The 22,703-nt window shown below is 33.4% G+C and overlaps 2 protein-coding genes across 2 annotated transcripts; both read right to left on the bottom strand.

Moving 5' to 3' along the window:
- Nucleotides 1-11,254: 11,254 nt before the first annotated feature.
- LOC125587696 (zinc finger MYM-type protein 1-like) lies at nt 11,255-17,806 on the bottom strand. The gene has a single exon (XM_048758680.1). It carries the CDS (start codon nt 14,455-14,457, stop codon nt 13,366-13,368), a length of 1,092 nt encoding a protein of 363 aa, XP_048614637.1. The 5' UTR covers nt 14,458-17,806; the 3' UTR covers nt 11,255-13,365.
- Nucleotides 17,807-17,971: 165 nt separating this feature from the next.
- Nucleotides 17,972-20,625, bottom strand: LOC106451833 (alkaline/neutral invertase CINV1-like). The gene is made up of 6 exons (XM_048758679.1): nt 20,456-20,625; nt 19,828-20,197; nt 19,316-19,747; nt 19,043-19,233; nt 18,601-18,968; nt 17,972-18,475 (listed from the first exon to the last, which is right to left on the bottom strand). The coding sequence occupies exons 2-6, from the start codon at nt 20,167-20,169 to the stop codon at nt 18,177-18,179; spliced, it is 1,632 nt and encodes a 543-aa protein (XP_048614636.1). The 5' UTR covers nt 20,170-20,197; nt 20,456-20,625; the 3' UTR covers nt 17,972-18,176.
- Nucleotides 20,626-22,703: the final 2,078 nt, after the last annotated feature.

Here is a 22,703-nt window from a genome sequence, read left to right as displayed (position 1 = left end):
ACACAATAAGTCACTTGTTGCTGGAGGCACACTTTCTCTTTGTGCAATGTTCTATATGTCCTCAATCTAACTAACTACGCTTTCTCTTAACCACAACCCTTCTTAACTAAGCTGTCACTTTCCCTTCTTTAAAAAAAAATCGATTAATCAGTTTATGATTTTTGAGTTTTCAAAAACCAACCTGTATTCTCTTTCCAACTTTACTTTTTCAGATTCAGATTTACTTTCCTCAATTTGACGGTCCCTTCGTTTACTAACCCTAATTCCGTGAACTTTCTTCTTCTTCATCTTCAATTTCTCCATAGAACACCGTGAAACCAGAGGTCCGCCACGAGTTTGATTGTGTAATCTCATCTACACGACTTGGGAACTCTCGAGAATCCTCCACCGAAATATATATGTACGACAGTCTGGTTCTGTGGTTCTCCCTTGGACGAATCTCTCTATTGTGATGTGTCTTGATTGGATTCAGCTTAGTTCCTACTGATGAAACCAATCTCCACAGCAAAGGTAAACATTAATTTGATATACGGCGCGTAATTATCGAAGTTCTCTCCTCAAATACACTCCAAATTGATTTGTTTTGTTTTGTTTTGTTTTTGGAAATTCCGTTCAATAACACAAACCATAAACGAAAAGTTTGAGATGAAATCATGAAGGAAGTTGAGAAGTGGGGAGGAAATCAAGAAGGATTTGAGAGTTCGAGACAAACAAAAGGTGGACTGAGTTCGTTGATTGTCTCTGTTTCTCGAAATCGAGGTAAGATTCTTTTTTGTTTTCTTCACTCGTGATTTTGTGTTCTGAGAAATTGATGTTCTGAAAATTTGAGGAAAACGGGTTTGAGTTTAGTTTGTTTGATGTGTTGTGTGCATTTTCTCCATGAAAATATGAACTATCTTTTGGTTGATATCATTGTATTGTAGTGTTTGGTATTGAAACACGCGTGGATGATTTCTTTGTTTTTGTTTTGTCTAATTTGATGTTCGGTTATTGTTTCGTCTTTGTATATGTCACCGTCTTTGTGTTTCTATGTCACTGTATTTTACTGTGTTTGTGTGTTTTGTGTCTCGTTTGTGGTATCATGTATGTGTGGTATGGCAAAGAAATTGCAGACAGTGTCACCTACCAACAATGTTACCAATCGTATAACTTCTGAAAGTTTTTGTTGGCTACATGACAGGATCCTTGAGGAGAGTCTAAGAGGTCATAAAGCTCGAGAGTTGATGCTGACACCTAGTGGTGTTTGTCTTTCATATTTTGTCCTTTAGTTTGGTTTGAGTCGTTGCCTCAAGACCTTTGTTCTTTCTCTTAAGTAATGAAAATGTTTTCGTCTACAAATTTTTATCAACAGATTCCATCCATGTCCACAAATTTAATCCATGTCCATGTCCACATATTCATTTACTATGTCCATGTCCACATATTTGTTTTATGTAAATGTTAATAAATATATATGAAATGGATGTTAAAAGATAGAAAATCTTATAAATAGATTACTATAATAATTCTATTTATTTTATTTATCTTACAATTGAAAATAAAATCAATTAAAAACATTAAGTGGTATAAACAGTAATAAAATAAATAACCAAAAAAAGTTTTAAAAGAAAAATATCATCCACTGACACAAGCATTAACTCAGGTCCTAGTTAATTTACTTTATTATCACAACCACAAGTCCAACTAGTTTATTCTGCTTGGGAGGGCAAAAGAGTCCATAAATCGCCTAGGAAAAAGAGAAAGTGCTCTTCAGGCACAATGTGTCTTATGATGTAAAGAAAGTGACAAAAGTTACTTATAAGGTAACTCACTCATTTTTTTTTTTTTTTTAACACCAAATCATGCATTTTATTTTTCTCTTTTCATTAAACAATTATTTTATCAGTCAACTAGGGGTTGGCCTATTTTATATAATTTTAAATTATATTTTTATGTTTGATTTTGTATTTAAATATACAGTGATATTGGTTATACAAATATATAATGGTAGATAAATGAAAATGAGATGTTTATTTATTCATGATGAACGAACAAAAATTATTTATACTCATATTTTTGCATTTTGTTAACTGGGAATTGTATTTAAGAAAGTTAATTAAACTTTAGATATGAGCAAAATAGTATTTTATCTTGTTCATTCATGTTTTTATGGAAAAAAAAAATTAATTTACAACTGATTTTTATTTTTATTAGCTTTAAAATAATTGAACTATCATATTACAAACCAATATAAAAATCGATTCTTTTTTGTTTAGTGATAAAATAGATTCATTGATTTAACTATATTTATGCGATCTTGGTCTAAACAAAAGAAAATCAAATTTTAAGATATATTGTTGCGCAGAAAATAGTTAAGAAGATGGTTATGATCAAATCTTTGCAGAATTAAGAAAACATAAGTTTGGTGAACATGATTTTTGTTTGAATTGATGATCGGTTTAAAGCGGCTATTTCTCAAACCAAACTAGTGATCAGTCAAAAGTATTAAAAATTATAGAGAAATAAATCATAGTGACTGATAAATGAATACTAATAATTCAAGTTATATATATGATGAAACTTTATTGTTTACGATTATATACATAAGAATATGGAATAACCAGTCATTAAAATAATATAACTGAGCATATACAAAGTGAAGATTGACAAACAAAACACAAACTAAAGATGTATAATGATATGAAATAAATTAATGGAGATGACGAGTAGACAAAGCAAGATAGATTAAGTTGGTTATGGAATTTTGAGAACTGAAACAGAAAAAGGGATTTAAACTTGAACATTTTTTTTACGTAAGCCTATAATCTTAAATCACTTGAACATTGTTCTAATATTCAGAACTCTGCTGAAGTTTGGTCTGAAATTATAAAGTATAAAGCTTATATTAAGAAATTATAAAGATAAGGCCGAAAACAAAAGGTAGTAAAAAATTCTATTTATTATTATGTATTTCACCAAATTCAAATTGTTTTATTTTTCTTTTTCTTTTATATATTAATTTTTTTGTTTTGATTATTATTATTTTTTCTGCTCTACTATCAAATTTTTAATTTCTATAAATTTGAATTTAGTTATCAAAAATGGGAATACTTCAATTAGATTCAGTCATTTCATTTTAAGTTGCTTGAGAATGATGAAACTTAAAAAATCAAAATCGTAAATAGATTTCCCTCTTTTCTTATATTTTTTTATTTTTATAATTTATGTATAATTAAGATATACTGTATTTAACGTGTTTTAAAATATTTGGTGTAAAAAAATAAGAAGAAAAATTAATAAATAGATGAATAAAGATGTTACCTAATTTGATGTGTCGTGCTCATGTCGTCTGAGAATGTATAACTTTACATATAGATACCAATCATACATATATGTATTTTTTAAAGAGAACTCTATTTTATATCAAAAGTATAATTTGATAACATAAACTGTTATTATTGTTGTTTCTAACCAAATAAAAACAATATATATAACAAAAGAAAAATTACAGGAATCCAACAACTTCCAAACACTATGCTACAAAGGTACTATTTCTCCTTCACGTTCTTTTGAAAGTTGAGGAACTTGATACCATAAGCAAAGACATAGCCAAAGACAAAGAGCAGTAGTATATATCCTATGTGGACATCAGCTACAACTGGTAAGAAGTCATGTTCGAACCCGAACCCATATTTCAGCAAAGTTTTAAGGCACATGTCTCCAACACCAGCGATCTGCACTAACGTCCTAGACACTGGTGTATGCCCAGTAGTACCATCTCCACCATATCTTTATTTGCGACGTACCTAAACTTATAAGTTAGTTTAGATACACTCTTTTAAATTATTGATTATGTAAGTTGATTAAGAATGTCACCGGTCTTGGTCTGAGTAAACCGGAGAAGTGATTCCAGAGACTAAGGAAGAAGGACATGCAGATCCCATCGATCTGATAGTTTGGTGTCAAGGCCACAATCATCATACCGTATAGCGTGAAATATGAAGCTTGTTAGCATTGAGTAGTAGAACCATAAGAACTTAGCCACAGTCCAGTCGTATCCAATCATTGAGTAAAGGATCAGCACGTAAACTCCCGTTGTACCATGTTGTTCATGATTTCCACGGCCACCTGCGTCATTTCAAGGACATGTTCTTATTATGGTCTAACCATTGTTTAAGTCTTTAAAATATGAAATAAGAAGATTATTCAGAATGGTTAACCTGAGAGATTGCATAAGGGATGGCTAAGTACATTCCAGCAACTTTTTCACGGTAGAAAAAAGTACGCTCAATGGCGATAGCAGTTCAACTGTTGCAGCGTTTGTGGCACCGAGAAACAGTATCGCAGCGTACATGGCTCCAAAGAAATTATTCATGTCTTTCTCCTATCTGTTGTGGTTTTGGGATGAATCAATCACTGTTAGATAAGATGACAATTTAATAAAATGAATATAGAAGCAAGCTTACATCCATTCATGTTTGGCAGAAAACCAAACCCAACATGACGCTAATATTTTCATGAGAAACCGGATGGCATTGTACTGAGGATGTCTCCAGTTAGACCAATACTGTTTCAAGAAGCAAGCTTTGGTTTGAGTAAAAAATGGCTGCGAGTACTTAGTTCGGAAGTAGAGATATTTCAATTCCGGTGGTGGAATACTGAGCTTTTTGATGAAATCATGGTTTCTCCTGAAGCAGACATCAATGTTTGTAAGTAACACTCTGGTCTAATACTAACAGTAATGTTTATCTTTGACATACCGATAAAGAGAAGAGTTGGTGAATAGTTGAGCAAAGTCTACACTCATTTGTGACTCCATTGAAGGAGTAGTGACGTCAAGCATCCACATTGCTTTTATTTTGGAACCCCTTCAACAGCCTGAAGAACAATGCTTTTATTTTGATTACTCCAAAGTCTCCAATGGATATAACTAATGATCACAGCCAACACAATAACACAGCTATACGACGTAGAAAGTGAAATGCTGATCAAATGATTGACAATGGAGGAGATAAAACTGGAGAAGCAACATACCATGGAAGGTCGCAACCATCAGGCTTCCATCTCCAATTGAGATCGTCTGAATCGCGCATTATGTTCCTCTGGAAATCAGAAGCTTCGTCAATCTAATGACACGATCCAGGCTGATACAAAGGATACTCGTCGTCATCCTTAACCCACGATCCTCTGGACAAAACGCAGACTCTCATCTTCTCAACCATCGCCTGCTCCACAAATTCAGCATTGTTTTCCTCAATGAACTCTTCGTTGCGCGAGGCTCCTTCATCTTCCAGATCAGGTTTCGTGGTGAGGTCAATGCTGTCGGTGCTAGGACAAAATACAGAGATGGAACGGCGATTAAAGTTTTTGAAAATTTCGTGTGGGAGGTCGCAATAGTAAGAGGAACAAGAAACCTAATGTTATGTGGGTTCTGATGATTTTTTTCAAAGGATTGGGCTTAATACAAAACTGTAATAAAAGCTCAGTTCAAAAAGGGGAATGAGATAACCGATTACACAGAATTTACATTTGGTTTAGTGAGACGACATGTGTCCAAAAATGCCCCATGCTTCCTGATGATGTGGCAGCCTGTAGAGAGAGACAATTCTATTTTATTTATAAAGATTTTGAAATTGTCTAAAGACCAAAACAACCAATGTAATATAGATCCATATGAAATTTTTTTTGCTATCTTAGTTAATGAATCAAATGATACATTTCCAGAACAAGGAATAAAAACAATCGAGGAATCAGAAAATCTATTCTTCAGTCTTGACAACTCCTTCAGTTCAGTGGAAAAGTTCAGCCATGCTTGTGGATCTTGAATCATCGAGATTAAATCCTTACAATTGGTGCCAAAAGCCTGACACATCGATAGCTACAGCATGCACTCCATTGCCCATGAGAAAGCTTCAAGTTCCGAATGTAGGTGTGAGATTCTTCTGCATTGATTTTTCTTCCAAAAGTTGAATTACTTCTTTAGAATTTTTCCATGTCCATCCATAACCATTAAAGAGTGTGTCATGTGTCCATGATCCATCTATCATACATCTCTCTGTTGTTGAGACATATTCAGGAGATTGTTGCACCACTGGTATTTCTTCATATTTACTATTAGCTTCAAACTAAGCATGACATTTTGATTCAGCGTGTCTGACAGTTTCCAATGGGTCCATGTGTATCCCTCTGGATAACTTATAATTCATGCTTTCCAAATATAGCATATTATCTAAGGGTATTAGTCTTTATCCAGCTCAGGATCTTCAATACATTCTTTGGCCAGAATAGATTATCCAGAATAGATAATCCACAGTTTTGTATTGGGGAACACCAATAGTGGAGATGAGTTGCTGCTAGAGACCATGTTTTTAAATTTGCCGGACATTCAAAGATAGTGCGGTTAATAGTTTCATTCTCTGCTCCACATCTTGGACAATGATTGTTGCGTCACATATGATGATGTGTTAAGTTATTTGTCACATATAGTTGTATTTAGATTATTTGCCATATAAAATGATGAATTTTTGGTGGAGAAGCAAAGGCTTGTAGTTTTGCGATACTAGGTTCTGGAAGTGGCTCCAACGTTTCTTTGTTGAGAAAGTTTGTTGCTACCCAGTAGCCAGATTTTACAGTACTAAACGTTATTTATATAACTCCATTAATACTCATCCCGATGATTTCCTTGACTTATTCCCAAAGATTGAATCAGCGGGATATCTTATGGACTGACGTAGTTTTCTAGTAGCCAGAATTCTACCTTTTTGGGCACCCTATTAAGAACTCACTTACTGGCATCATTGGATGAACCACATGTGCAATAGGCCTGGTCATGCCGGTATCATTGGTATCCAAAGGTCTTCCCAAATTCTGATCTCATTTCCTAAGTGTATCTTTTGTTTGATCCCCAATGATATTAATGGTTTCATTGCTATTATACTTGTCCATTCATATGATGGATTGTCAATCTTGTTTAGTCAAAAAGGTGAACTACATCTCAAATATTTTTTCCTCAAAATCCTTGCTAATAAGGAATTTGGTAACTGCACTAGTCTCCCCAGCTGTTTTTTAGTAGGGCAAGATTGAACTCATGGATCATCTTGAATACAATCCCTCCTTCTTCTCTCGATCTGTATAGCTTTTCCCATTTTGCCAATGTATACCTCTTTTAAGTGGGTTTAAGCTCCACAAGAACTGCGCAATGGAACTAACTAAATTCTCACAAGTCTTTACGGGTAGTAGCAGGGTCGACATTACATACGTAGGTACAACCAGTAAGATAGATTTATCAGAACATATTTTCCTCTCCTTGATAACCATCATCCTGTCCAACCACTAACCTGATTTTGTAGCCTTTCTTTTACGAAAGCAAATAATTTTTGTTTAGAGCCACTGATATCCATTGGGATTCCAAGATAAGAATCCATCCCTCCGCCTGACAAGAAAAATTGACATAAAAAAAAGAATTCATTTTTCCTTCACTTGCTATTCATGTTGAGGTTTTGATTGCATCCTTCACATTTTTGGGTATATACTTACAAAAAAGTGAAGACGATTTTTCAAACCTTGAAGGTTTCTCATAATCTTAATTGCTTTTAATTTTTCATTTTATTAAAAGAGAAATAAGTTCATGATATATAGACGAATGAAAACACATACTTCATAACTACGTCAATACAAAAGAGGAAAAAGACTAAATAGTAGATAATAAGAGCATCTCCAGAAAAAAAGAACTTTTATTTTAAAGTTTGCAAAACTTTATATTTGAAGTTTTTAGGTGTTCTTTTCCAAAAAGCAACATTTCAAACTTAACTTTAAAATTATCTATATTTTACACTATGGTCTTTATATTTGTGTATAATTAATTTAAATTCATAAAAAAATTATAAGTAATTAGAACATATATAAAATATTATAACAGCATTAATTAATCAAATATTACACAAAAATATAAATTACAAGGAGAATTTTCATGTTTACCATTTTCTTGGTATAATTATTCATGTTTACCACCACTAAAAAGACATTTTCAAAAACATATTTTCCATTAAGAGGCAAAAGACATTTATATCATTGTTCTATATATAAATATAATAAATAATAAATAATAATAAAAAATATTTTTTTATGTTTTCGAATTATAGTATTTCAAATTCGAACTTCTTATAATTTTTTTTGAATTTTTTTAGAATTTATTTTTCAAAATTTATTTTTGAAAATCGAAAAATTAATTTTGAAACTACATATTTTTATTTTTAAGTATATATATATATATATATATATAAGTATTTATTTATATATTTCTATACTTTAATTTAAATTTTTGTAAGTTTGGTTAGAGAATAATATAATAAAATAAATCATTTTGGTTAATTAATTAAGTTTGGTAAGTTTGGATAGAGAAAAAACTAACAAAACAATTAATTAATTAACAGTTATTAATTCAGTGGTACAAGTTGGTAAATATTAAGGTGAAATCAAAGTTATTTTGAAAGATACTTTAATTTAATAATATAGAAGATAGACAGATATGTCCCTAAGTTTTTTATATGCCAAATAAATTCTATTTCTATGTTCTTTTTAGGAAAATATTAAATTAAAATTTATTTGTTGTATTCTTATAATTCATACATATATATATATATATATATATATATATATATATATATATATGTGTGTGTGTGTGTGTGAATTATATTAATCATCAAATTATTTAACATATATTTGAAAAACAACTTTACTTGTTTTAACAAAAAATACTTATATTTTGTATGTTAAATGAAATAATATTGTATATGAATATGTAAAATATAAATTTTGTAGTCATATTTTAAACAAATTTGTTTAATTTACTGTTAAAGTTAGTTAGAAAATAATCGGCTAAAGTATAATTCTAATTTTGGTAAGTTTGGTTAGTGATAATATTTAAGTATAGTAAGTTTGGATAAAGAAGAGTCTAAAAAATTATTAATTAATTAATTAATAGTTAGTAATTCAATGGCATATATTAGTAAATATTAAGGTAAAGTAAAATTATTTTTAAAAAATATTTCAATTTTAATAATATAGATAGATATCTAGCACTTGTGTAACCTCGAAGGCTCTAAGCACCAAGAGGATTTGTTTTTGATCTTTGTCTTCTTCTCTGTTACAATGGTCAATACATCTTAAACCAGCTTTCTCAATTTTCGATTAGTTAGAACCGATACTGTATAAGAAATTGAATCATCGAGGTATATGAAGGTTATCTGGTTTCTTGAAGGCATCATCGTATAGTCTGTTCAGCAACGTTTTTTAAGAAACTAAGTCCCATAAATTATTAATTGGCGTTGCCAGGTTCATCAAGAATTCATTTCATTTTCCACGTCTATATATATCTATATTATTAAAATTGAAGTACACATTAGAATTGTTTGAAAACATAGATATCAGTATAAATGAAAATTGTTTCGAAACATGAATAACAGTATAAAAAAGAAGTATAGTGTCATTTTAGTAATTTTATTAATATAATTATATTAATTATTTTTTCATATTTCATTCAGTTAAACAATTTCAATAATTGTTACTGTAACAATACATCACATCATTAATTATATTACCATAATAATAATAAGACAATTTTTTTATTTATTAGTTAATCAACATAAACTATGTTCCAATTATAAAATCAAAAATGTAAAGTAAATGGGTTTTGCATATGGTTAAACATTCGGTTTTGTTTTTTTACTATTTTTTTTGTTTCAATCGATGGAAAATTATGTAGCCAAAAACATAATTCAAAGACATGTTTTGTGAATAAAATAATAACTTAAATCAAAATAATAAAAATGTATTACATTTATTGTCACTTAATTTTTCACTCCATATAATTATTTTACTAAATAAAAAACTCTTTCTATTTCACTTAATTTTGCCAAACAATAGAAAGATTCTTTTTATTAGTTTATAAAATCATTTAGGCGTAAACATTGGCTATCCATGTAGGTATCTGTTGTTTTTTTCGGGTATCGTTTTTTTTTGTTTGGAAAGAAGGCCCCGCTTGAATATTATAATGTGGGTTTTGAGTTAGGTCTTTCTGGGTCTGGATGAGTTCGGTCCTGATGTATAGAACTTAAAATTTTCAAATAACAAATTTATTTGAAACGGGTTCGAATATTTGTACCAAAAATAACTATATTACCTGATTTGGTCCAAGTCTTTTGAATACAATTATTTATATTATGACAAATCTAAAATGTATAACACTAATTATGAAAAAAAAATATCAATGTATAAAAATGTAAGACCCAAAACATGCGCGGGTGTACGGGGCAATCTCTAGTTTCTCAATTAAAATTTGTTAATAGCAATCATGAAGCTTATTGTAGGAGATGAATTTTATTCCTCTACAAGTTCGATAAAATAGAAGATCCGGCCCGCTAAGCTGAATAGAAACATAACTTTGGCTTACCGACTCCCGACCAAAGGTGTGGGCTCGGTTTGAAAATAATTTGCTTGGCTCCACAAGATAGGCGAACCAGCTCGGCTTAAAGCTTGATTTGTCGGTCCAGTTGCTCGGCCCGAGAAGGACCAGAGCCTATTACCATATTACCTGAATATTACCTGAAACGGGTTCGAATATTTGTACCAAAAATAACCATATTACCTGATTCGGTCCAAGTCTTTTGAATACAGTTAGTTATATTATGACACATCTAAAATGTATAACACTAATTATGAAAAAAAATATCAATGTATAAAAATGTAAGAACCAATACATGTGCGGGTGCATGGGGCAATCTCTAGTTTCTCAATTAAAACTTGTTAATAGCAATCATGAAGCTTATTGTAGGAGATGAATTTTATCCCTCTACAAGTTTGATAAAATAGAAGATCCGGCCCGCTAAGCCGAATAGAAACATCACTTCGGCTTACCGACTCCCGACCAAAGGTGTGGGCTCGACTTGAAAATACTTTGCTTGGCTCCACAAGATAGGCAAACAATCTCGGCTTAAATCTCGATTTTTCGGTCCAGTTGCTCGGCCCGAGAAGGACCAGAGCCTATTACAATATTACCTGAAACGGGTTTAAATATTTGTACTAAAAATAACCATATTATCTGATTCGGTACAAGTCTTTTGAATACAATTAGATATATTACGATACATCTAAAATGTATAACACTAATTATGAAAAAAAAATATCAATGTATAAAAATGTAAGAACCAATACCCGCGCGGGTGCACAGGGCAATCTCTAGTTTCTCAATTAAAACTTGTTAATAGCAATCATGAAGCTTATTGTAGGAGATGAATTTTATCCCTTTACAAGTTCGATAAAATAGAAGATCCGACCCGCTAAGCTGAATAGATACATCACTTCGGTTTACCGACTCTCGACCAAAGGTGTGGGCTCGGCTTGAAAATACTTTGCTTGGCTCCACAAGATAGGCGAACCAGCTCGGCTTAAAGCTCGATTTGTCGGTCCAGTTGCTCGGCCCGAGAAGGACCAGAGCCTATTAGGTTAAAGATGACCTAAGATACATGAAGGAAAGACTAATCTATAAAGAGAGGAGGAAACTGACGGAGAAGGGGGATCCGAACATTCACACACATACTTGGCAACTAGAAACTAGGGTTTACACATTATATTCTTGTTGACTTGTACTTTTCCGGCCAGCTCTCCGAACACCAGCTTACTTTTCAGTTTATTTCCTCATTTGTAAACCGAACACTTTCCGATCAATAGAAAATGTGTTCGAACTATCCCACCGACGATTTTGGTCTTATCGTATGAGTCCTGACCAAACTCGGTTCAAAAACTGTTCAAGATGTTCTTAGGATTTGGTAGAAGCTCGCTAATACTTTGATCATGGATTCGCCTTGGAAAGAGACCAAATTATCCCATATTTTGGTAGAGTGGGAAAACTGAACCAAAGACAAGGCTACTTATAGATATATTAGATTTTATTGAGAATTGTTTCTCAAAAAGTAGTCTAGCACAACCTACTTAAAATGCAATATCTTTATAAAGCACTTAATTACAGTTTTAATAACCCATCTCATCTTCTTGTATTATTCTGTTCTCAAGCTCTGACTATCAGATCATCATCTTCATAAACATCATGAGTCATGACAAATAGCCAATTTCAAGTTCAAACATATCCATCTCAATCCTCATCAGGTTCACTCCCGTTTCAATACTTTTTTTAATCAGAGACAATATATAATCAATATCCTCAAGATCCTCAAACATTCTAATGGTTTTGGTGTGAAACATTTGAGTTGCTAGTAAAAATGTTGTCTAACCATAACATCAATTAAAACTGAACACATAACATTATCAAACATGAAACGTATCAGTAAAGCCTAGATTTGTAGTCACATTTAAGCAACAAAAAAAAAGACACAGTGAAGGCTTAAAATTAGGGGTCAGAGCTCTTACTAATATTGCATAATGAAAAACCAATTCAAATCTCTAAACCCTTGAAACATTAAGAAATAGTCTCATAGATATCTCTCATGCAAACGTAAATAGCATAAAAGCTACACTATGACATTTGCACCGTTTTGGTAAGCATGCGATTTTGATGATTCTGAGCCGATTTGGGGTTTCGTACGACATATGCACTGAGGCTCTGTACCAGAGCTGGCTCCAGGGTTCCGATGGCAGATCGGAATCTCCCGGAGTCAATGGTGGACGATCAGGATCTTTGGGATACATCAAAAATGGGAAAGCAAGGTATTACGGGATCGAAAGCAATGGATATAATTTGGCTAATTTCATCAACTTTGATTGGTCAAACTCAGAAAATGAACCAATAGGAGATAAAGAAGCAACACATGTAAGCAACTCGGTGTTTACCTCAGTAAATCGATCATTAAATTCTTGAAGTTGCAAATCCAAAACAGCATATAAACAATTGACCTTGTAGTGATGCATGTTTTGTATTCCTGTTTTTTTCCTTGGTCTCTTTGGGTGAATAAATTCATCTTCCATATGAACCTTCTCAATTTCATACTTCTCACAAAAAGAAAGGACCTTATCCATCAAAGAATGCCACCCATTATCTCTGAAATCTTGGAGTTATCTCTTTGTTAACTTCACCAGTGACATAGCATTCAAAATATCTTGATCCCTTTGTTGCAAAGCTTTGGATAAGCTATCTGTAAGTCCTAAAAGGTGAACCATCATTTGCAGATAAAACACAAAATCAAAATCCTGGAAGTATACAAGAAGACCATATGCTTGTCGCCTTTTCGAGTCTTCCAAGCTCTCATTCTGAATATGTTTAAGCACATTGATGATGGGAGAAAATAACTCAATCAAACGCAACAAAGTTCTGTAGTGAGAACCCCAACGTGTCTGCCCTGGTCTCTGAATAGCAACCTCTTGATTCAACCCTTTTCATGTGTTGATTTTACCATCAAGAATATCTTCCTCAATCATTTTTCTATGATCTTCTTTAATCTTATACTTTCTCTTACATGAAGCTCCAACCACATTCAACAATAGAGAAATCATATCAAAGAATCCTCCAACCTCAAAATGTTTTTTTGCAACAGCCACAACAACCAATTGAAGTTGATGAGCAAAACAATGGACACAATAAGCTGAGGTGTTTTCCCGTAAAATCGGTGACCTTAGTCCCTTGTATTCACATTTCATATTACTTGCGCTATCGTAACCTTGTCCTCTCAACATTTTTATGCTCAACCCAAGCTTAGCAAACAACGAATCAATAGCAGATTTCAGATATGCTGAAGATGTCTCAGCCACATGTATAATGCTAATGAATCTTTCTTTGACATTTCCACTTTTATCAACAAACCAAAATACTACTGCCATTTGTTCTTTATCGGAAACGTCAGCAGATTCATCAACCAGCAAACAAAAAACGTCATGATCAATTTCTTCAAAAATAGATTTGATTACCTCTTCTGCAAAGCAATGCACAATATATTTTTGAATCTTCGAAGACACCATCTGATTATTTCCTGGAGCATTTTGTAAGACAACCTTACTCACAGCTTCATTTTGCTCAGCAGTGTATTTCCGAAGCTCCATAAAATTTCTTTTATTAGCAGATGTTTCTGACTCATCATGACCACGAAAAGGAAGACCTTGTCGCAACAAATATCTAGAAACATCAATTGAAGCATTTAACCGAATTCGACACTCATTCTTGGTAATATCATCCTGCTTATGCAAAGCATGCTTAATAGACTGACCTTGTCTCATCAAGTTTTCACATTTCATAACTGCATTATTATGAAAGCTATTAGCTTGTCCCACATGCTCTGCAAGCCTACTAAACTTATTCCAGCTTGAAAAACCTTTGTTACTCAATGCATCAGTTTTTCCACCTTTTCCATTACTATCTCTAAACAAGTAACAACATAGGCAATACGCAGCGTCTTTCTTAATACTATACTCTAACCAGTTCTTATACTGATCAAACCAAGCATGATTAAATCGTCTCATTGCACCTGATATCATTTTCTGTTTAAAGATATGACCATGAGGTTGGCAAGGACCTCTAATCAAATATCTACGAATTACCCCATCTCTTTGATTTGAAGGGTATTCAGATATTTTTTCCGATCAGCAGGATCCCATGGTAAATCATCTAAATCACAAGACGAGGATGGCTCTTTTCTTTTTTAAATTCACAAACTTTTCCATTGATTCTGCTGAAAAACTATAAAATATATTATTAAAAGATATAATATACATAGAAACAAAACAAAAGCGACAATTTCTCATCTGTAGACTAAGAACAAAAAAAAGTTCAATTGAGTTTGTTAAAAAATTAACAACTACGTAAAACTAAATTGTTGTAACATACATATATCCCTTTTTTATTATTTGAGGAGCATTGATAAAAAATAACATTGGCTTCATGTGTTTATTACATGTGTGTCGTTTCCTAGGTGTCATCACCACAAGCTCTCTCACCTCATTTTTTTAAAAGCCCTTCCTCAACTAGACTAATTACAAACAAATGTCACTGGTCATTACATTATATTATAAGATTTTCGAGCAAAATTATCTTCACAACATTACATTTGGATCTTTAAAAAAATCGGATCTTTAAATAAGGAAACATTTTATTACCATTCAAAGAGAGTCTTTATTGTTATAATTATGTTCCTCGGTGAAGAACCTTGACAATATATCCAAGTATATGTGTGGTGATAATTCTTTAAGCTTAAGTAAACGATTGGTTCTTTAATCTATTAAACTTCTTTATATTAAGTTCTTTGCACTTCGAATTGGTTCTTTAAGCTTGATACGCCCATTTGTAAGAAAATATCATAACCATGATTGCAGTTCATATCTCATCCTGCAACAAGTTAACCATGTTTATCATAATGTTTTGAAAATCTAATATGAGCTTCAAATCTCCTTCATTGCATGTTAACCATAATTGTTCTGGTTCCATAATTATCACTTCAATTGTAATGCTAATTAGTCATGGTACGAAGAGGTAATATGCCATGACCATATGAAAGTACCATGACCATTTCTTAGATTTAATTTAGTCAAAGTATAATATGCCAAATCGTTTTATGATCTTTTATATTCAAAGCAACACAATTAATGGATTATTCCCAAAAATTAATGCTTCAAATTTTAAAGGTTATTTCAAATTGAATTGATCACGGGATCGAATATATTATACAAAAAAAGTTTAGAATGTTAGCGTATTCAAGGAAAAAAATTGAATTAAAAAAAAAAATTTCTATATCACGGATTTAACTTAAGTACCATAGATGTTATTTGAATCAAATTATACCATTTCAAAGTTATTACGAATTTCAAATTGTCCATCTTTGATTTACACTTACCTTAATCGACCGGAGAATATTTGTGAAATTAAATTTGCGTGACTAGAACTTCATTTTGTTATCTATTTGACATCCAAACATTTCACAATTTTGTACAACAAGGCAAGTAGTATATACAGTATTAATTTCAAGACTGAAATATCGGCTTCCTCATTAACTTTGGCGTGGTGAGGAAAGACCTAGGCTCCGTTCATATATAAATAGTAGACATGTTCGTTTACATCTCCTCACCATTTCCTCCTTCTCTAAACTCCTTTAGCATTATATTTCTAGCAAACACAAAAAACTAAGGGAAGATTTTTTTAAATAATATGTTTAATTTCGCAAGATGATCTTTTTTTATTGCTCATAATAGGATTGCAAATGAAGACTTCTAAAGACATTATTGACAGCAGTTATTTTGTCTCTATTTTTTTTATTTTCTTTTGTTTTCTGATACATTGTTCCTTTTATATTTTATTAAACTATTGCTTATGTTTCATTTAATCTTATATTTATAATTTACCTTTATGCAAACAAATATACAATTTAATTTTAAAGTCGATCACATATAAATTTATATTGACATACTAAAATTCTTAGCTATAACCCGTACTTTCTTACATATATTTTTCTTACTATGACTTTAACCTTTATTATGTCTACAAATTGAAAGATAATATTTTTAAATCTACTCACCCCACGCAGAGCGCGGGTTATCACCTAGTAATTGATTAACGTTAGTAAAAGACAATAATATAAAAGCTTAATTGTAAAATCTGAGTTTACATAGAATGCACTATGGATTTGGAGAAGAGAAGAGAAGGAAGTTGAAAAGACAATAAAAAATCTATTCTAGAAACAGAGAAAAAAATAGGTTAAATATGTTAAAAGGGTTTAGGAAACAAAATTTTTTAAAATTTATTTTTCTAATTGTTAGATCCATCGCCAAATATGTTGGGCTTTCGCCTGTGGGTCCAAACATTGTTTTGTGGGTTCAGAGAATCAAAAGTTTGTGGGTTCAATTTATTTTATTCATGCTATTAATAAGGAATTTTTTTTGTGGTGTCAGCTGATCCCACCAACTTCAACGTGGGTCCGCCCCTGCCTATATATCACATGAGTATGAAACACCAGCAGTTGAGATTCTTCAGAATCTACTCCAGTTTAGATTCACTGAGGAAGATCAAAGGATGTTGATAAGTGGGGTTTCAGAAGAGGAGATAAGAGCAGTAGTATTTAATATGCCATCCAACAAATCACCTGGTCGAGATGGATACACTACAAAACATTTCAAGTTTGCTAGGTCGATAGTAGGAAATGATGTTGTTAAGGCGATACAATCTTTCTTTCTGAAAGGCTTCCTTCCAAAAGGTATCAACTCAGCTATTCTTGCCTTGATACCAAAAAAGGAAAGAGCTACGGAGATGAAATATTATAGACCAATCTCGTGTTGCAATGTCCTGTATAAGGTGATATCAAAAGTTGGTAGCAAATTGTCTGAAGGGTATTATGCCAAAGTTTAACTCTTTAAATCAATCCACATTTGTAAAAGATAGGTTGTTGATGGAGAACCTTCTTTTAGCAACTGAACTTGTAAAAGATTACCACAAGACAGAGATTTCTCCTAGATGTGCCGTGAAGATTGATATCTCCAAGGTCTTCGATTCAGTACAATGGTCATTTCTATTAACAACATTGGAAGCTTTGGGATTTCCTGCAAAGTATATACACTGGATTCATCTATGTGTATCTACAGCATCATTATAAGTCCAAGTAAATGGAAAATTAGTTGGTTACTTCAACAGTAGAAGAGGGCTGAGACAAGGTTGGAGACAAGGTTGCACGTTATCACTTTCTCTGTTTGTCATTTGTATGAATGTCCTCTCTAAATTGCTAGATAAAGCTGCAGTGGACAGACTGGTCGGATATCAACCGAGATGTCAAAATGTTCGTTTGACTCTCAAATTATAAGACGACAAGGAGATCACAAAATTGGAGGAAAGTTAGAATTTGGTTTGGCACAAGATAATATGATATAGAAGATTAATCTTTTCTTTAAACATTCTATCTCAAATGTAAAACAGTTTTTTTTGGACGAATAAAATTTAACATTTATTAGAAAAAAAAGAAGACAAACTATCGATTGAAACGGCAACAAAGAAAAAGGTGTAATGTTGAAATAAAAAACGGCAAACGAGCTTTTTCCATTTCTTTTCTTCTTACTTGCAAGGCAAGAAAGAAGCAATCAATAAAGTCTGTGACCCCATCTTCCGGAGAAGTTTTGAATATCATCATTATCATACAAACAGCCAAGCAAAACAAAACAAAAACAAGAAAAATTATAACGTGACAAGTACTGAGCAGACCAGAAACGAGATCGGTTTTTCAAAGTTGCGGCCAAGACGCAGATCGCTTGATAACTGGCTTCATAAGTTTGTCTTCTTCGAGAGAGATCATACCGATGTGTGAAGGATCTTCCAGCAACATTTTAGCCACTAAGTAACCTGCTATCGACCATGTCTGATATTTCCTAGCCTGTTTCCCCACGTACCGTCCAAGCTTACCGTCGTAATACTCTGGCCAACAGTCTCTGTGAAGACGCGATTCTATCAGGTCAACCGCACGTCTCGCGATCTGCGGTCTTCCTGTCTTAATGCACGCTGCAGTTAGCTGCCACAACAGAACTGTACATTGGAGCAGAAACAACAGAAAACGGCATGGTCAGAATCAAATCAATTCTTTGATACGTGGTTGACACAATTCAATCTATCTCAGTTATGAAATCAGGCTTAAGGGGAAGAAAACAGACCTGGCCAAGAACCACCGTTGTGGTAACTCCACCGTGTGTTCTTGGGGTCACAGCCAGTGACGATGCGCCACTCGTGGCCCTCGAGGCAAGGATAACAAATCTTGAGGGGCATCTCGCCTACAAGCTCATCCCACCTGTGCTCAAGAAGGTCCATAATGGCCATGGACTGATCAGGAGTGGCCAACGAAGACATTATGGAGACGCAATTGCCGAGTGCAAACCACCGGAAGTCCATATGGGCAGGTCCTACATTACCCACAAAGTAGCCTCCCCGGAGAGGCATGAAGTCAAAAACCCAATCTGGTATTGAGTCTGGCATCACATTGAACTTGTTCACCGCCGTGTGTGAGTATTCCTCAGTCTTGTACCTTCAGATAAAAGATGTATCAGTTTCAAGTTTAGAATTATCATCTCACCCAAAAACAGTATAATTAATTAATACCTGTAAATGTCATTGAGCTGCTGGTAATCAAGCCAGAAGTAGTTACGCATATGGAAGCTCAAGGCGTGAAGTCGCTTAGTGATCTTCTCAATGCACTCTCTGCCATCTCCATCAGGCTTTAGCATTGACAAGGCACATCTCAGAGCCATATAGAACAACGCTTGGATCTCAATTGGATACCCATAAACACCCTTCACATTCAAGAGCAAACAACCAATCAATTCAAGAAACAATAACTAGTTTACAGCCAAGAGGATGACCTTAATAACTTACCATTCTACGATCAATCATGGAACATCCATCAGCACAAAGCAGCGTGGGGAAGGTATCGAACCCTTCAGCCAAGCACAAAGAGAGGATGAGTTTCATTCCCTTTTGACACTCTGGTGTCTCCGAGAGAGTCAAATCTCCGGTAGACTTGGTGTAAGCACGGAGAAGGATGATCCACCAGAAGCCTGAATCTACAGGGGCCACTCGTCCAATGGCGGTTTCACCAAAATCTGCAACGAGGTGGTCCGTCTCTCGGATGGGATCGTGACTCACCTTGAAGCTCGCAGGCATCACACCTTTTCCAAGCTTGAAACGGTCAACACGCTTCTCGGAATCTTGAAGCTGAAGGGTCTTGAGCAAAAAGTGTTTCACTATGTCCGATTCACCATTCATCAGAAACGCCAGCGCACTGGGTACAAAATCACGCACAAACACCTACAGGAACAGAAGACAGCATTCAAATTAATATATAGAGCTACGAGCCAACCCACTGATAGATAATATTTGTTTGGTACCTGGTCGTAGTTTAAGACCTCGTCGGTAGTATTATCGACGGCAGCGAGAGTACCAACAGGAAGGCCACGGAAGAAGACCATAGACCTCCGTAGAGCCTCCCAAGCCTCAGCCATCATAGGATGAGGCTCAAAGGAGTTTCTAGCAGAAGAGAGAGGCGTGTCCAGAACCGACCTGCCTCTTGGAGAATCGTGCCTAGATAGTTCACTCATTGACCTCTCGTCGAAAGATCTCTTCCGTTCGATCTTCAACCTCGGTCGGTCTAATGCTCGATTCAGATCAAGATCGTCCATCTCCGATAGAGAACAGTGCGAACCTACAGCTCTTAGTCCAAGTGATTCCATCTCGCTTACAGTCTGGCTAGACCAAGATCTGAAATCATAAAACAAGATTATTACACAGAACATCAGTTGACTCGAACCTAATGTAACTACTGTTGGATCGCGCGAGATTAGCTTATCCACTTGTCAAATCATTTTGAAATTGAACTCTCATTGCTCCATCAAATGAAACAAAAACAGATCAAGATCCGACAGAGTCAACTTTGATGAGTGATATAAACCAGATCTAAGAATCAAACTGGGATACAAGCAGAGTGTGTTTGTTCCTAAGAGAGAAAGTAAATCGAACCTCCGGCGAAGAAGATGGGAGAACGGAGATGATAAAAGGAAAAATTCCTCGGAGCTGAAATGTGAGAAGAGGAGGAGGAGACAAAGGGGAGATTTATAGGGAGAGGGAAGAGGAAGAAAAGAGAGGATTGGGCGAAGAAGCTTCTTATTTATAGTGCGGACAAACGGACCGAGACGGACTTTAAACGGAGTTTTTTCAACGAATTTATGTTTACCGGTTATAATCGGTCAATAGTAGGACAAATCTACTCTACGTGGACTAAACGACGGCGTTCTGACTTGCTTTGTCTGATTTGGCATTTCTTTTTTCTAATGCAATACTTGGTTTATCGGTTCCCGTCTTTTTTTTTTTGTGACTGATACACCACCAAACAAAGTTAGGTGGACGGTACATTTACTAGGCATTAAAATACTATTAGGTTTTTATTATATAGAGAAATTGACAGCCTCTAAATATTTTTGTCTTTCCAACTTTTTAGGGTTATTCGATGTCTTCCAACTTCCAATGTCCATATGCTCGACACTATAGGTCAGACCCACCTTCTAAAACGCAGCCGTTGTGAGTGATTCCACGGAAACAGAACGCTCTGCGGAGCCTGGAAGTTTTTACCCCAACCCAAAGTACCTATCTCAACACGAACTGGAAAAACCAAAATTAGATCCGAACTGTTATAGAAAAATATTCGAACATGACTTATGAGCTTAGTATTTTGGAGTTTGGTTATAACTGAAACCTAACCAAAATCCAAACTAAGATCCGATAATACCTAAAATTAGTTAAATATGTAATGTGATTAAGATATTTTAGAGTATTCAAAATATTTTTGTAGTTTGTTTTATCTATTGTTTTGAATATTTTTAGTTAATTTAGATAATTTAACTAATTTTAATTAGATTTGTGAATAATTTCTAAATTTTGATTTTTTTTTTGTTAATTTTGGAGGTTTTAAAAAAATAATTTGGACGGTTTCAAATATTGGTTACAATCCGATCCGAACTGAACCCGGAAGGAACATAGCCGAACCCGATCCGATAATTAGTAAAATCCAAACGAGACTTGTGAACGTTACCAAAAATCCAAAAATCCCAATCAACTGAACCGAAATCGACGAGACCTCCGAACGCCCAGGCCTACTCTACAGTGAGTAACACTTTCACTGTATTCCGGCTTTGAATATTTCTAATCGCATAGTATCGCACTGCAGTTAATAATAACAATTTTTTTTACACACACATATATAATCACATCACAATTGTTGCACATTTGTTTTTTATGTTGTCATTCGGACTCTCAGTTAATAAATCATTTTCATAAAAGTAATTCATTTTCTAGATTTTTAGTGATTGAAATAGAATATTAGAGATTAAATCAACATATTTGATGAAGAAACAGCAATAAAAGGGCAAAATTACAATTACTTATGACTAATACGGGTGAAAAAAACTGTCTTTCGTCGTTCACATGGATGCAGAGTTACAATTGGTTTACAGAGTCAATATGAGTCTGTAAATGTTTTTTTGCTGTCAAAAAAAATATATGGGATGATACCTATGGAGGAAATTGCAGAGAATTCAAAATATGTTTTAAAGAAAAAGGCTATTTGATTATGATTATGTCATTAGTGAATAAGCATAATAATAATAATAATAATAATAATAATAATAATAATAATAATAATAATAATAATAATGATAATAATAATAATGGCAATTCTCTCAAATAGTCATTTTTAAGTTTTTGTCACAAAAATAACTCTCAAAAATAAAATGACCAAAATAGTCTTTTTATTTTGAAAATTTTAATATTTAAAAAAAAAAAATTTATTCATCTGCAAAACCCAACTCTTTAACTTTAAACCCTAAGTTTTAGATTAGTTAATCCTAATGGTATAAATGCATATTTACTTTTTAATATAAAAAAATTGATCATTTTTTTCCATGAGAGTATATTTTTGTGAAAATAAAAAAAAATGATTATCTAACGGAATTTTACTAATAACAATAATAATAAATCTATAATGTAATGAGGCAATTGCCTCATTCCTGAGCCCGTCAGCATTTTGGTGGGTCTCATTTTTAAAAAGTGTGAAAAAGTGTCAAGCCTGTGGCTCAAATCCGGGTTATTGAGCTATAAACACCAACATTTATACCACTAAACTAAAGGATACTTTGTAGATTGACGGCCGAAACTAATATATATTTATGAAGGTCGGAAACCTTTGCTTCTTCGGTTTTCTCTGTGGGTCGGG

The sequence above is a fragment of the Brassica napus genome, chromosome C5, assembly GCF_020379485.1.
Source record: "Brassica napus cultivar Da-Ae chromosome C5, Da-Ae, whole genome shotgun sequence".
Classification (NCBI taxonomy): Eukaryota; Viridiplantae; Streptophyta; class Magnoliopsida; order Brassicales; family Brassicaceae; genus Brassica; species Brassica napus.
This window is presented reverse-complemented; position numbering and strand designations above follow the sequence as displayed.

Excerpts from the sequence above, each read along its gene's own strand:
- LOC125587696 (XM_048758680.1), bottom strand. The coding sequence starts at position 14,457 with ATGATATCAGGTGCAATGAGACGATTTAATCATGCTTGGTTTGATCAG.
- LOC106451833 (XM_048758679.1), bottom strand. The coding sequence starts at position 20,169 with ATGGAATCACTTGGACTAAGAGCTGTAGGTTCGCACTGTTCTCTATCG. Across the intron at positions 18,969-19,042 it reads CAGCTCAATGACATTTACAG|GTACAAGACTGAGGAATACT; the intron begins GTATTAATTAAT and ends TTTTATCTGAAG. Across the intron at positions 18,476-18,600 it reads CAACGGTGGTTCTTGGCCAG|TTCTGTTGTGGCAGCTAACT; the intron begins GTCTGTTTTCTT and ends TCCAATGTACAG.